This window comes from Stegodyphus dumicola, chromosome 4 (genome assembly GCF_044657685.1).
Source record: "Stegodyphus dumicola isolate Sdum_Otavi_A_Nest chromosome 4, ASM4465768v1".
Lineage (NCBI taxonomy): Eukaryota > Metazoa > Arthropoda > Arachnida > Araneae > Eresidae > Stegodyphus > Stegodyphus dumicola.
The window spans coordinates 43,047,340-43,064,541 of record NC_140771.1 but is presented as its reverse complement, the minus strand read 5'-3'; the positions used below and the strand labels follow the sequence as shown (position 1 = coordinate 43,064,541).

Genomic DNA, 17,202 nt, shown 5'->3' with positions numbered 1-17,202 from the left:
ATTTACTGATAAGTTTTCTAGGTAAGTTACGAAGCATTTTATTTGTAATTTGATCACTTCCAGGAGCTTTTTTGATGTTGAGATATTTAATAATATTAGTAACTTCCATAGGAGAAGTAAGCCTTGGGATGTTATGAGCCGAAGAAGAATGAAGCCAGGAATACACATAGTTTTCGAGAACATCTTTAAAGGTCTGATTCATAGGCTCCATATTAGGAGTAAACTGCTTTTCCAGGTATTCAGCGAAAATATCGACTTTATCTTTAAGTGAGTAGGCAATTTTAGTATCCGTATGAATAGGTCTATTATTAATACTACTTCTTTTAAGATTTTGAAGATACTTCCACAGAGAACCATCATTAATATTAAGTTTAGATATAAAATCTTCTCTTGTTTCCTTTTTAAAATCAGTGATAAGTTTCTTGATTCTTCTATTAAAAATATTGATTTCTCTTTTAAGGGCAGGGTCCCAGTTACGGTGCCAAAGCTTCAGCAATCGGTTTCTTTCTTTGATAATGTCTCTGATACTGCGAGGAAGTCGAATATTATTGTTAGTTAATTGAATGGTAACTGTAGCATCTCTGAAAGCTTTCAGTATACTGTCAGTGAAGATATGAATGGCAAGATCGATATCCTGTTTGGTAGAAAGTGAAGTGAAAATAGGAGGATGTTTGATTAAGATATTGTGAAAAGTAATCCAGTCAGTATTATTTCTGGGAATAGGAGGGTCTTCTTTAGAAACACCAAGAGAAGCAATGACAGGTACATGATCAGATGCAAGTTCTGGCTTGACTTCCAAGGAAATAGGGATAGAAGTATTTGTAAGGATAATATCCAAGATGTCCGAGAGATTTGGAGAGGCAGGACGATAAGTGGCTTCAGAAGGTACATGTAATGCGACAGGATGATTGCAGATAAAATTATGCATAATACGTCCATTGGTGTTAGAACGACGACATCCCCATTCGAGGTGCTTAGCATTCATGTCTCCGGCAATAATAACTTGCTGATCTTCAGGAAGTAAATTTTTTAACATATTTTCAGAAAGTCGGTTTCGTGGTGGATTATAAATAGCCGTAAAATGGATGGTACCGAATTGTGGGAGTATAACAGCAACAGTCACACTTTCGAATCCAGAAGCAGTTTGTCGAGACAAGACAGGATTGCAGAGAGTTTTTAACAAAAATTGCAGCTCCTCCTCTTCTTTGTGAAAGTCTATCACCTCTGTAGGTGCGATAATTAGCAATATACAGTCTATCGGCAGGAACCGGTTGAGCCAGAGCGACGCGAGATACTTATAGCAGAAGTAGGAATGACGTCATCTCACGGCAACCAATCAGCTATCGGCTTTTCAGATGACGTAACATCACTTTCGTTTTTGCATCTTAATTAGGTTGAAACAGTCCGTTCTCAATGCAAACAGTGGCAGCAAGAAAAAGAAGTGAAGTAACTACTATATTACATTAAAATAAGAACTAAACTAAATAAACATTTCGAGGAGGAGGGATGATGCAGTAAAAGGCTTAAAATAAGCTATATTTTCCAACAAAAATGGTTATTCGCTGCAGCGCCTACGGATGTAAAGAAAGTTTCGTGAAAGGAGGACTTGTAACCTTTCATAGGTAAGTTAAAACTGCATGATTTATTATTTTATTTTCAGTACTTTTGTCATTTTACTATCTCTGTTGTATTGGTTGGAAAGTTTCAGCCATATTGTATAAGAAAATTGCCGCCGTATATGACATTTTCAGCATGTATTATTAGCATCAAATGTATTAAATACTGTGACACTATTTACTGGAATCACCCTTTACAAATAATTGAATTTTATATGTTTTTTCCGTGTATTCCGTTGAAATAGAAAGCTGCGCCAATTGGCGTTAACCTTTTTTCGCCAAGTCGTACGCGTTTTGATTTCATAAACAATTACTGCCTGCGATAAAAAAAGAAAAACGCCATTATTAGCATTAAATTATTGAGAAAAGATTGTGCGATATGTTTACTTTGTTAAAAAAAAAGCTAAAGATCTTGATTCATGCAACATTGAACATAAACAGTTAAACAGCATTATTTTAAAAATCAGATTACTTTTATAAAGCTCAATGCTTTATCATTATTTTCTATAAAATCAATTAAAATAAAAATAATCTGGATTATAATTCTGTCTCATCTACGATGCTGTTAGAAATTTATTGTAATTGAAAAAATGCGATGTGAAAAACTTACCATATTTTAAATAGTATTTAAAAAAGAAAAGGAGAGTGAGAGAATTTTTAACTGTAATATCGTTTAGATCCTAATAATAAATAATGAGTTGAAGTTTGTTACCGTTTGATACATATTCAATATAAAATAATTTTTATAGTTAATAAGATGCATTGATCCCCCCATGACATACACATGAGTGTGGAAAATCAGTAATTAAGATTGCATTATTTTGTTCCAGTAATATAATCTCAAGAAAAGAGAGTGCATTATTTTGTTCCAGTAATATAATCTCAAAAAAAGAGAGGCAACCAATGGCATAAATACATGTAATACAATGTGATTTTCTTTTTCTCTTTAGGATGCAATGCATTAAAATTAAACGAGATTTTTTTTACCTTCTCAAATATTATAACAGTAGTGCAATTAATTTTTTAATGTTATTCAAAATTAAAGTTTCCATCTCAATTTTTTATTATTTATTTTAGATTTTATTCCTAAAATTATTTAACCTAAACATCTTAAACAATGGTGCAAATAATTTAAAGCAATTATTAAAAATATAGATAAAATATTCAGGAAAAAAGGAGTTAAGTTATATCTAAAGATAATTGTAAAAAATCGAACAACCTAATTTGAGGCCGTTGTCTGCTGACTGCTAGCAGACGGAAATAAAAAGTACTACCTGCCATATCAAAAGCGGGCCAAACTGGCAATGAACAGCCTAAGCTATCACTCCCCAAGAGCACCAAGAGCATTAGTCATGTGGTATATGTTGGAGACACCCTAGCAGACGAATTCTCTGTGGGTGAGCCGTCTAACTGTTATATGAAGTCGTTGATTGGTGCTCTTACCCATCACTGGTTTACATTTGTAAGTTCAGCTGCATTGCTGCTTACTAAAATGGCAACTCTTTCTTTAGCTTCTTTCACCCCTGATGGTGCACTTTCTTCGCTTGTCACAAATGTCTTTCTTGGCAAACATCGCCAAAAAAGTCCGCTCTCGTCCATATTAAAATCCTGTTCTGCCCCTCACACAGAAAATCCGTTAATAAACTCCTTTGCAGCATCTTTATCTGTTGAAAGTTTCCCCCCACATACTTTCAGATAACTTATACCGTGTCTCTGCTTAAATCTGTTCAGCTAACTGCTGCTGAAATCACACGGCTCCTCTATTTTTAAATTAACAAGAATCTGCTTTCCGTTTTGTCTCAGAAGCAGTCCTGAGATGGGTACTCCATCATTCCGCCTCTCCCGGAACCACTCGTACAAGACAGCACCGAGACTTGCCGATTTCGCCTCCTGCAAAGATTTCCAGTGTTACGATCACTGTTATGTAAAATTTCTACAGCTTTTCTTTATTTTTATATCATACACGATCCATATCGTAAATTCCATACAATTCTGCTATAAACCGAGGAGTAGCACCTGCCTCCATCTTTTGTAAAATTTCCACTTTTGCATTAACATCAATGCAACATGTTTACATTTTTCAACATTGCAAGCAGTAAAATCATGAGTGTGTTTCTTATCTGTCATTGTAATTAAAAAGCACTGAAATTTAAAATATTCTCAATTTATCCACAAAATATCTGGATTAAAAAAAATGGCAGCACTATATGATCTCATGAAATAACAAAGCTCAGAAAATACAACAACATGAATCATGAACTTGAAAGAAGAGTTGAGTGAATAGTCTGCTTTTTTACCTCAGTGCAGATTGGAGGGGGGAAAAACTTATGATGTCAATAATTCGGTATTTCCGTTATGACTTATTATTATTCGCAAATTATGATGTCATTATTCGGTAACTATTTCCCCTTTGGTATTTCGGACTCCATGTTGCGGTTTTCGGAACCTATAAATTGAATGTTTACATTTTGAGAGGCAACGCAGATTTTCAGTATTTGATTGTACTATAACACCGTGCTTCGTGTTACCTGCCATCCTACTTCCACTCTCAGGTGAAATGAAGCTTTATAGTAAGTGTGGCTGCAAATACTGCACACACGCTATGTCATCTCCTGTTTCGGTGTATGTAGCGTCATCTACCTCGTACACCAGTCAAGGCCATCCCAACATTCAAGCTCAGCAGTCGTCGGTCCACAGAAAATTTGAGACATTATTTATATTTTTATGAAGATTCAGTTTAAAAAATGACAAGTAACAAAAACCTATTATGGAATATGGATTATACTTTTTTTCTCTTTTTTAAAATTTAGCTGCTACTTTTAGCAAAATTTATTCTGAGTTTAGTGACTTTTTAGCTCCTTTTGCAGGTGTATCTAGCAACATTTGAAAGTGAGAGTTGGCATCCATAGATATGCTGCTGTTATCGATAATAGTGCGAACTGGAATTCTTTTTCCTTTTGAATTACAAACATATGCTAATGTAGTCATTAATAACACAGTTTTTCTCCATGTCAGTAGGTAGCTTGATGGGCTTTTATGAAAACCATCTGCATTCTTGTTTATAATTGCATCACTGGAAGCTTCTGTTTTGTTTTGTCTAACCGTTGATCGATGGCGCCATTGTCGAGTAAGTGATGATTATTATGTTTATAATAATTAAAAATTGACAGCATAACACTTTCAGTTTACTGACATTGCTCTGCGTTTGCGGGTTTCTTCTTGCTTTTCATGAAGTTCCTTTTCAATGATATTGAAAGCTTTATGTACAAGAAGGTAAGACTTTTGTACTTTTTATAATTTTTCAATGTGAACAAAATATGTGTATCAGTGAGATGTTAATAGTGTTTTAATTGTTACTCATAATCAGAGGCGTAGCCTGAATTTCCATAAAGGCGTGCTGCTGAACACCAAATGTTTCGAAAATTATATTACCAAATGAAAATTAGAATTTTATGTATTGGAAAGTTGAATATTGTTTTTGCATATTAGTTTGTTGTTTTTAAGGTCCGATTTAAGATGTTCCCCCTCCATATAATGGTCCACCAAATATAAAATTATATATGTAATGGTCCGTGAAGTATTAAGGTTTGATGACCACTGATCTAGCTGAGCTAAGCATAATAAACATGTTTTCTCACCCTGTTTGTGTCCTTCCTTTCTTGTCTTTTGTATCATCACTAGCATGCCAGGAAAGCTGTATAATATATATAAAAGAGGGCATTCAATATATATATGTATTCTTTTTTTCCATTTTAGATGTAACTTATAAAATCATACAATAAGGCACTTATTACTAATTAAACACTTTTTTAACTATTCATCTATTAAATGTATTTTCAAATCTTTTTTCCTTTGCATATTTTGAATCATAATCATACAAGTGTTTAAAAAGGGTATGCATAATTAATCAATATTATGATAAAAACATAAATTAAATAAAATATTTTATTTATATGCTCATCCTTACAAAAGTATTAACAAATCTTAAGTTTTAATACTTGACACATTGATGAATATTAAATAGAAAAAAATATATACATTTTTTCAGCCTTTTAAAAATTTGATAAAATGAAATTGTGCAGCAGTTACAAAAATAATAGCAACCTCACAAAAACCAGTCCACGATTTAGTCAATATATATCTTTTATACTTCAGCAATTGGAATTTTTTCGGTGTTTGATGAAACTAAAGGTTTTCGTCCTGAGATTGGTGCAGGTTTTGCAAAAACCTTTTTCTTTGGAATTCGCTTGGGAAGGCGAGATTTCTTCTTGGATAAATAACAGTTTTCTTTGTTTTTACTTCTATCTACACTGGCGTCTGACTGCAAAAGACAGAAGCAATTACTTATATTTTACAAATCAGACACAAATTATTAAAAGAATTTGTTTCAAAACACATTGGTCAGTAATGCACTGCTCTATGCAAGGAGGGATTATCAAAGCAGAAGTCACAGTACAGTAGAAAGCCATATTATAATTAAGGTCGAAGAAGCATTTAAAAATATTATATTTTATGATGATTTAGGTCTATAGTCTCAAATTAGCAGGCCATATCTAGTTTCTGAAGCAATTTTACATGGCTTGTGAATACATTTCAGTCATGTTTTATGAATAAAGTGCTTATGGCTTTAGAGATATAGATTGAGCTTATGCATGTGATTGCTGTTGAAGGGAAAAGAGATAGAATGAACATATTGGAGCTTTTTAACCACATGCTTATATGGCAGACCACATTACTGGGGCAAGGTGGGAGAATTTCCTACATCAGTAAAATTAATAAATTTAATTTTCCAGCTGACAATGCTTTAGTATAATGAGACTTCCATTTTTTCCTATCGAGTTGGTATTTCTGGTATATCTTTGAGTCAATCCCTGTAGTTGGTTAGCTGAATGCACAGCTACACAGTTCTTATTGTTATACAGATGGAGACAAACTAATGTATGACTATAAAACCTGTTTATTTGCACTTGTTAGATCTACGAGGGGGAGTCAAATGAAAACCATAATTATTTGTTTAAATATTATTTATTGGTCACACAGAGTACAGAAGTAAATCACTTTTCAACATAGTTCCCTCCTCATTCAATGCAAGTCCGCCAGTGCTTCGGAAGAGCCTGAATACCTGCAGACAAAAAGTCTTTTGGGCGACGGCGCAACCACTCGTGCACCGTGTTGCGTACCTCTTCATCGGAGTGGAACTTCCTGCAGCCCATTGCTTCTTTGAGAGGACCAAACAGATGGAAATCGCTCGGTGCGAGGTCTGGCGAGTAAGGGGGATGTGGGAGGTATTTAAATTTCAGGTCTGCGATGGTCGCAAACGTTGCACGCGCCGTATGGGACCGTGCATTGTCGTGTTGCAGCAGCATACCGGCTGACAGCAATCCACGTCGTTTCGTTTTGATGGCAGGCCGGAGATGGTTTTTTAGGAGGTCCGAGTATGTAGCACTCGTCACAGAGGTTCCTCGTAGCATGTAGTGTTCCAAGATGATGCCCTTTTCGTCCCAAAAGAGGGTCAGCATAACCTTCCCTGCAGACGGCTGTGTCCGAAACTTTTTGGGTTTTGGTGATGAGGAGTGACGCCACTCCTTGCTCGCTCACTTTGTTTTAGGCTGATGGTAATGCACCCATGTTTCATCACCAGTGATGATTCGTGACAGGAAGGCATTACCGTCACGTTCAGCACACCACAAAAGGTCTTCGCACGCATCAACACATCGCTGTTTCAGTTCAGGCGTCAGTTGTCGGGGCACCCATCTTGCAGACACCTTATGAAACTGGAGAACATCATGCACAATATGATTTGCCGATCCATGACTCATGTGTACACATGCTGCAATTTCGTCTATTGTCACACGGCGGTTTTCTAAAACAATGGCTTCAACGGCTGAAATGATCTCTGAGTCACTACGCGCCGAGCCTGGCCAGGGCGTGGAGCATCGGCCACGGACGTAACACCATTTGCAAATTTCCGGCACCATTCATAAATTTGTGGCTGTGACAAACACGCATCTCCATACTGAACCTTCATTTGCCTAAAAATGTCAACTGGTTTCACACCTTCACTTTGCAAAAACCGAATCACAGAATGCTGCTCCTCGCTGGTGCATGTGGCTAGTGGGGCTGCCATTTTGGAACTGTTGTTGTGCCGGTGTTTGTGCATCTGCCACCTAGGAGACATCCGGCATATTATCGCAAACAGGCATGCCAACTTACAGCTCACTGGCGCCATATGCGGATTTTTATTTCTACTTTTATGGTTTTCAGTTGACACCCCTACGTACCTTGTATCAAAACCTATCATTTGGAATTGTGCATGATTTTTGAATGCTGCTTTCATATAAAAATTCAACTTGCTGAATTTTGAAAATATAATAAAAATAAAAACAGAAAGGGTTCAGATTTTATAAGCCTTCCATTTTTACATATTTTTATTCCCAAATTTGGAAACTGTTCTGCTTTAATTATTACTTAAAATTCTTATTATTTATCTTAATAATTAAAAAATATTCAGGAAATTTACTTTTTCTCGCACCTTTTTTTTTTTTTTTTAATGTTTCCATTTTTAACAATCATCTCGATATAACTCAGAGACGTAGCTCTACTGAAAACTTCTTTGGCTCCTTGGAAAAGACCAAGGAAGTTTCGGTTATTTTTTTATATTCGATATCACTTTTATTAAATTGTTTTTCTTTCAATTTTGAAATGTTTATGATCCGTTCACCCACTGAAATGAATCTGAATCAGTTCTTTTTAACGATTCACCACTCACTAACAATGACCTTGATGAATGCGCTTGAAACAGGCGTGGATCAAGAGCAGTGTGCAAAGATAGGAGAAAAGCAGAAAGAATTGAACAAGGAGTGGGATTGGTGTAATCAACTCAATAAAACTGCTCATTTCCTGGACTGATTTCTTTCAATTGTACTTTTGAGACTCCCTAAAAACACCCTTCTACATAGAACAACAATAAAATTCTGGAATAAGAATATGCTTAAAAATAATGAAAATTAAACTCATTTTTGTGGTTAAATAAAGATTACATATTTTATTGCTAATTATTAAAAATAAATTTTTAAATTGGAGGCGGATCCCAAAGAACAGGAAAATTGTTGGCTGACAATACCAACATTTTCTTTTTCTTTTTTTGTATCTAATTTCATAAAATGATACCAAATATCATTTGAGATTTCTTTATGCGGTAGGGCCGCCTTTTTGTTCTACAACCTTGAAAAAAATGCACTAGATGGGAAAATTTATGTTTATAAATATATATTAATTCTAAAGAGGATTGAAGGAAATTCACAGCTCTTGACTACAAGATGTTAATAAAATGAGTAAATAAATAAAAATGTAACTTATTACTTTATATAAATGTTATAACAATATTGTATAAGAAAGGAATGTCTAATTTACATAGCTATACTATAATACAGTATTCGAAGAATTGAGATGAAACTCAAAGCAAGAGATCCGAGGAAGCGAAAAGAGCAAATAATCAAGACTCCGTAGGAGACAGATTTGCGGCTAGAGAAGGAATGCCGGAGCAATGGAAAGAGCATATAATGATAAGATTCCATAGGAATCAGATCCATAGCTATGAGCTATGAAAAGAGCTAATAATTAACATTTCAAAAGTCTCAGATCTGCAACTAGAGAAAAAGCATTGAGTGATCACAGCTGAGAATCTGAGGAGGAGACTGAGCACCTATAACATACTTTAAACAGATCCTTACACTGACAAATGGGAAAAAAAAATCTTCATCTATTTTCAAAACGGTGTGGTCGGTTTATTTAGTGTTTAGTTTTTTAAATACTAGATGGAACGCATGCAAACTAAAAGCACATACATAACACATATATGCACACACACACATAAAAAAACTCAGACACATTTTCAGTAAACAATAAAGGAAAGAATCTTATTGTTTATATAAGAGGAATCAAATTTTTGGCACGCTTCCCAACAAGAGCTCTCCATGAGCTTGGAACTGCCACTGCATTTTTGCTGGATCGGAGATCAGTCAGTCAGTGGCTCTTTGAATTATTTTTGGAACAGATCGTCATCTCTAGCACATACATGCATATTTGGAATGTGAATCTTAACATCTTAAATACGTGCAAATTTAAAAATTAGTTTTTTTAAAAATTTGTAAGCATTTCCAAAAAATGTAAAAGTTTCATCGAAGATATCAATACTGCTTGTTATATTCGATTTTCATGATCTTGGAGGTTTATTACAATAGTATAAAATAACATTAAATGCATAAGAAACTGGATGAAAAGGTTCATTTTTCACATCCAGGGGTTTGCTTATGCATATATGTATATTATTTTACATAATCAAATGAATGAAATCCAACTTTGATAGGAATACTCCTATCAAAAATGCCAATTAAGTCAAAGCTAGAAAATACAATTTGAAGTCTACAATCATTCCAATCAACTAAGTCATAAGAAAATAAAGAAACTAAAAATTAAAATTAGAAAAGTATTTATTGCAAAGAATTTTTAAATAAAGGAAAAGTAAAAGATGGATTAAAGAAATACCATCTTTCAAGCAATAGCTAATAGTTGTAGAAAAGCAAATTCAGTTGAAAAGCAAAAATTGAAATGCTAATTAAATGAAAATTTAAAGAAAAATGACAGCTGGAAAGCTAGCAAAATAATGCTCAGTCATCAGGTGAATTAGCTTATATCATCCTTGTCATGCACATATAACTTAAAAATTTCTATTCTTAAATTTTCAATACCCAAATTTAGCAAATTCATATGCATGCTAAGAATTCCCTTCTTTAACATTATTGGCATTTTTGTATGCTATCTCATGAGGGGAATTCTTGATTGCACATGGATTAGATAAATTTGGGGCATTGAAAATTTAAGAATAGAAATTTTCAAGTTACATATGTATGAGAAGGAGGAAACACGGTGTCTGAGCAACTGGAAAGAGGGTTTAAATTAAATAATTAAACTAATTACTCTCAATCCAAATTTTATTTATTAAAATACCGTTTTAGAGCCCATACCAGATTTTAGAGCAAAAACACAGAAAAATGGGTGGGGGTCTTATTTTCAAGTAAATAAAGTACATTTTTTTTCAAAATGTATAGTATACTTACTACAGAAGAGGCAACTGAAGAGTCAGTTTCGCAGCTAGAATCTTCACTTACAGATGAATTCAGGTTTGTAACTTCAGGACTTACATCATTATCTGTGTTTTTCAGCTCTTCACTTTCCTGTAATGATATTAGAAAAACAAATAATTAAAAATGTTATTTTCTTAAATTCAAAATCTTTGACCACTTAGCTTCAACATCTCTTTTTAGCTGGTAAATTATTGATACAGTACAAAGTCCGTAATCCGGGCTCATAGGGACTTCGGTGATTCTGGATTAGGTTTTTTTCCGGATTATAGATCATCAATTTAAATCTGGTAAGATGGCATGCAGAAATGATACATTAAATATGAAATCGTAATTTATGAAATAAAGAACAATTATGATCTAAAGGGTATCAAAATTTACAAAGAGAAAGCTTAATATTTATTTGTTTACTTTATTAAACATTTCTTTCAATGTAAGTTGTTTAAGATGCTTCTACAAAAAATTCAAAATGTTCCCTTTTCTTGTGTCATATATATAATGGACTTTCCAATGCCATACTTCTCGCATAATTTTGAGACGGATAAGCCTTTATCCGTTTTTTTTGCAGTAATTCCACTTTTTGTTTAATGGACATCGAAACATGCTTTCATTTTGTAGATCCTTTGGCAGCTCCAGAATTGGAAACTCTTTTTGACATAATCGAAAGTTCAATCTTAATTTTTAAAAAATTATTCTAACAGTCTGCAAAAAAATAATAAGCCAGATCCAGTTAGAAGATTAAGGAACAGCACAATCTGTAACATTAACTGAAATGCCTGAGATAATTTTAGCCTAGCTTATACATCCGTTATACATTAAACGTGCATACGTAAACGCATGCGCATAAAGTTTGTAGCTTTGAAGTCCGGATTATAGATCATTCCAGATTATGGATGTCCGGATTACAGACTTTGTACTGTATTTACAAAATCCACATATAGTTTTATCAAGCTAACGCAGCACGCAAGTCTCCCCCCCTCAAGCAACACATGAGTTTCGAGTGAATTCTGCTTAATTAACAAATAAATGTGACCTATGTATGATTAAGTGAATATGTAACTTACTCCTATCATGGTACCATATACATCATACTTTTTATCACTCTCTGCATATCTGATAATAATCATACAAAAAGTACAGACAATGACATAGTAGATACAGAGTTCAGGAGGCCCATCTAGAATATGAATTTTAAAAATTCTATTTTATGATACAAATTACCCCAAACAGATGTATGTTTAACATTTAATCAAAATTATTGCAAGATTCTAGTTTACATTTAGTGCACTAAAATCCCTGTATTGGATTTTTGGTATTAATAAAAGCTTTCATTTTTTGAATTAACACATATGAACCTTTTGTTAGAAATGAATAAATCTTCCATCAGTAATTATTACTGAATGTCTTAACCTTCCGCGCACGGCTCTAGCGATTTTCATGTGATAAGAAATCTGTCTCATAATATGGGTCGCACAGGAAAATAGCATGTGTAAGTATGTTTTTAAAATAAGAAAAAAAAAAACTGATACAGCTCTGAGATTATGAACAATTAATATAAAGACTTGTAACAAAAGTTTAACTTTTACATAATACTGTTGAGTGCGTACAGGTTAGTAATAGATTGAATGCACATAAAATCGATGATCGCTTGATAAAACTTATTTTCCCAAAAGAAACACTTTAGAATTCTGGAACTTTCTACAGAAGTACTCATACAACTTAGTAGGATGGAGCAGAATCAGTAATTACCACCTCAAACTATTAAGAACATTAAACACAACACAATGCAAAGTGCATCTAAAGAGCAAAACTCACATACAGATCTCTCAATTCTCCAAAGTCAACTCTAAACTAAAAACTGAGAACTGATGCGCTCTCCAGTCTTGTATAGTTTTCCTCCCAGCAGCTGAAAAATCTCCAGTACCTTCCATTTCTCAAAATTACTGGTAGGCATATACAGTTAAATACATGTAAGGGATGGATGCACTTACATTTACATATAGGGATAAATAACAGGGACTGGACCAAAATGTTGCCACGTTTGGCGATTTCTCAGCAAATCTGGAAACGAAAAATGTATCATCAGCTTGGAGAAATCTCATCAATTTAGCAAGATAGCCATTAACCACAATGTTAAGTAGACTTGCCCCTGTAACCTTACTTTTCTGGTAAAGCTTCACTTTTCCTGGAGCCATTCATGTTACATTATATAAAATTCATAACAACATTATTCAATTCACACTTTTTAAAATAAATTAGAATTACACTGGGATACTAACTCATTTTTTAACTAAAGTGAAGATGCAGTAACTTTATCTAGAAAAGATATACTAAGAATGCAGCCAAGAGATCCCAAGTTGGTTTCCACCATTTTGATGCCTTCATTTTCTTTATGTACACATTTTTAAGTTACCATATACTATTTGTTATAAAACATATTAACAAGCACGTATTTAATTGTAATTATTATGTTTGGTTTTCATGGAATTTATTTCTCTTTTACTATCCTGTACAGATAATCATTTTCTCATATTTCAACTATTATATTGTTTACCCTTAATAATTGTGGAAAGATATTAATAATGGGAATTTTCTCAGACCGTTGTGTTCTCTATATAAAATGAATGAGGCAATCAGATTATATAAATTTTGATGTCAGAAATGCCTATAATCTATTCTTTCCAATTTCTCTTTTCTACTATGCTGTATTACGTTACTAATGTTTTAATCAACCTCACGGACTGGCAAATTACCATTGTCATTCCTGGATGAAAATCTTTATTTTATCTTTTAAATTATAATTCATATGGCATACCTCAGGCAATAAATTGATAGACTTTAATATAATGTTAATATTTCCTCACATTTTTTTGCAACATATCTATCTGATAATAAATATAAACTGATAATTTTTACATTTACCACCAATGCAATTTATAAAATTGTTTCTAGCCATATGAATAACTCATCACAGACAAATTGTTTGACCTTAACAATGAATCAGCTAACCTTTATTTTAAATTAAATTTGTCAATGCATATGAAGGTCATGAAACTGGACTGAGTGTTGTTGCAATAACTATATACCAGTTGACTAAAAAAAATGTAAGAAAACTATAAAAGCAAATACAGTTAAGAATATATTAAACATGGAGGCAATTTTTTTTTAAAACAGAGGTATTCAAATTATCTCAATATTTAATATACTCTAAAACTGCAAGCAGATATACAAAAAAATAAAATAATATAGAATAATATTGTAACAAAGTGAAATATTGCTCTATCACCAAATACAAGCATTTTTTTTGACAGGTCTTTTGTTAATGTAATAAAATATTTCAGTTGAATAGAAATGCATTTGTCTTAAAGAAACTAGTTCAAAAGCATCAATCTTCACCATATTTTAAAAAATTGCAGAAATCATTCTCCACCTCCCTTCTCACACTTTAGAGGCAAAATTTTCAATTTGTAGCTTGTGAATGTGTGTAAAAAAACATTTTCTCCAAAATGAAATTAATTGCATTTTCTAAAGGTTTAATTTACACAGTGATATGGTGGGTCATGTCTTTACAAAAGTGTGTGAAACTTTTTCTTTGTATTAATGGGTTTGCTGCTGCTAAAAAAAAAATAAATAAATAAATAAATAAAATAAATAAATAAATAAATAAATAAATAAATAAAATAAAAAGAGAGAGAGAGAGACAGAGAAAAGAAAGAAATCTTTCTCTCTTTCTTTTTCAAAGATGCATCCCCCCCCCGACGTTTTGTGTGTTACCTTTATTTATTAAATATCATGTTCTATGTACTCAAACTATGAAATTCGGTTCAACAGCAATATTGCAAATTAATTTTAAAATGAGCACATCTTTAGAATTTCCGATACAGAGTCTCGCACGCTGGAGATATTTATGTTTTTTCGTACAGTGTTGACATTGCTCGCTTTGAAATCATTCAGTTTTTTAATCAAAAATTCACTGAGTTGTTACAAAATCTGAAATCAATAATAAAACAAATTTCAAACTCAAATCAGGACTTCCACATACCCATATTCTATGGAATATTACGTTATTCAAATTTTGATGGCTCTAGGTACCATTGTTTAATCACAATGCAAGAAATAGAAAAACATATATACATTTATGCAAATTCTTCATTATTTGATTTCTTTAAATATAAGACAGGGCGATAATATATGGTGGCAACAATTTGAAAAGTGATACAGCCTTTTAAAGTTTTCTTTGCAAAATGCCAAAACAAAATTAATAGTCCTTCAGGGCAGATTGCCCCTTTGGACTAACAACAAAAGCCTGAAAAGAGTTGCTGCTACTAGAACGGAACATAATACCAGAAAATCATGGTGTGGAAACGACACATTATGATGAAAAAGTTAAAAAAAAAAATTATAAGATGATGAAAAGTCAAAAAGTTTTAAAATATGATAGGATGATGAAAAGCTGCTAATCATTCTACATGGTACACATTGAAATATTAAACCTATAAATTTAATTTTATATGAAGAATAGCAAATAATTCAGTTAAGTTCTTGACTATATATTTTTCAGTCTTTTGGATCAATTGTTGTCTTCAAGGAAAATTTATTCATTTGGATAACAAATATTTGATTTTTGATACCTTACTAAATGGCATTTGCAATTATGAATTAAAAACACAGGACAAATTTTAATTCTTGTTGAAAGAGAATAAATGAAAAAAGCATGTTAGCCAGTTTTTCTGAGGCACAGTATTCTGCTGTTCCAAAACATTCATAAAACAGTTATACAATATTATGCGCAAGCCAAATTATACATACATAAATCTACAAAAACAAATATGCTGCAATATCACTGTAAATTATAGAATGACAGTGCTATCAATATTTATCCTTATGGGGGAATTTTTTTAAATATATCTTGTTAGATAAAGTTTAGAAATATTTAGATTATACAAAATTACATAGATAAATGTGCTTATTGATAAAAAATCAAATTTATCATATGAAAATAAAGAGATATAAATCAGAAAAATTCTTACATTTAAACTTGAATCTAAAGGCAAGTTTACTGCAACTGCGGTGTCAGCCGCCAATTGTGCGTGAAACCTCTGTAGTATGCGGTCATGAGGAGATGTTGCAACAAGCATCTTTGGATAAACATATGTTTTTCGCACAGGTGTTGTTCCTGAACAAATAATAATTACAATATATCAATAGTTTAAAAATTACTTTACCAAACATTAATATTTATTACTAAATGAGATCAAAATAATTTAAAGCTTGTAATCTTAGTAACTAAATACGTATATATATATATGTAAACACATTACCAGAAGTATGTCTTAATGCAGGTATTACCAAAAATAAGTTGTAAGCACAAATAAAGTAAAGAGGAATTATATAGAATTGTAAGGAATTAAAGGCATTCTTCTCGTGTATGCTTATGGTGATACTATCAGCACACCCAACTAGCAATTACAATGTCACAGATTCAATTCCTGATGAGGGCATGGTTATTTTTTCAAGGTTTCCCACGCTAAATATCCTACTGACAGTCACTACAGTGGCATTTGCATTGAAATGTGGTGGATGGTAATTCATCACGGCTAATCAACCAACTTTTATAAGTGAATAAATAATTTATCCCTAATTTGTTTCATTGTTGTGAAATGATATAATTATATCATTAATTTTAACAAGCATGATATTTAGCCTTTTAATTAAAAAAATTACATACACACCTGTAGAAACATCTTTAACTAAGTCTTCTGCAATGAATTTCTCAAATTCAAGATCTCTTTTAAATATTTCATTTTTAAGTTTTGCTGCTGCTTCGTTAATAGCCTTTTCAGACTCATTAACAGTATTTGTTGATTTCAGAGTAACGGTCTGCAATACTTCACTGCGTTTTTGAAGTAGAGAGCTATCATTTCTGACTTTATTTAGCAAAGATGTTTCAATATCCTGGAAAATAAATAATATTAATATAAAAATCTGACTCATCCACATCCATGTATAACAAGGGGGGGGCAATATATATATATATATATATATACATATAAAACACTTCCTCAATATGTGAATCCCTAGCGACCTGCTTAACCAAATGAAATGAAATGAAATTTCAGATGTTATTTAAATGTATGTACTCAAGATTTTGAGGATTTAAAACAATAGAGTTCTCACAGTTACGGTTAAATGATTTTAAAATTTTCGAATGACATAACCCACCTTCTTGCTGAGTTAATCGATCAGAGCATTGTAAAAACAAAAACTGTGTTGGAACGATACACATATGACGAAAGCTAGTGGTGTAACATTTGCAAACAACAGTACTGTAAAAGAAGAACAGCAATACAAGAGAAAAGAAGCGGAAAAAAACTTTTACTGCAATTATAAGCTTTCAATGCCAGTATTTACAGACAATAACACATTACATTTGGGAGACCGTT

At 32.5% G+C, this 17,202-nt stretch overlaps 1 protein-coding gene across 1 annotated transcript in view; it reads right to left on the bottom strand.

Annotated features, from left to right (window-relative positions):
* Positions 1 to 5,543: 5,543 nt before the first annotated feature.
* Positions 5,544 to 17,202, bottom strand: part of LOC118200957 (kinesin-like protein KIF11) — a 134,347-nt gene continuing 122,688 nt past the window's right edge. Inside the window, exons 23-26 of the mRNA XM_085814769.1 lie at positions 16,492 to 16,714; positions 15,790 to 15,935; positions 10,736 to 10,852; positions 5,544 to 5,937 (exon numbers count right to left, since the gene is read on the bottom strand). Of these exons, the coding sequence (XP_085670895.1) occupies positions 5,761 to 5,937; positions 10,736 to 10,852; positions 15,790 to 15,935; positions 16,492 to 16,714 (663 nt within the window). The 3' untranslated portion in view covers positions 5,544 to 5,760. The remainder of the gene's footprint in view (positions 5,938 to 10,735; positions 10,853 to 15,789; positions 15,936 to 16,491; positions 16,715 to 17,202) is intronic.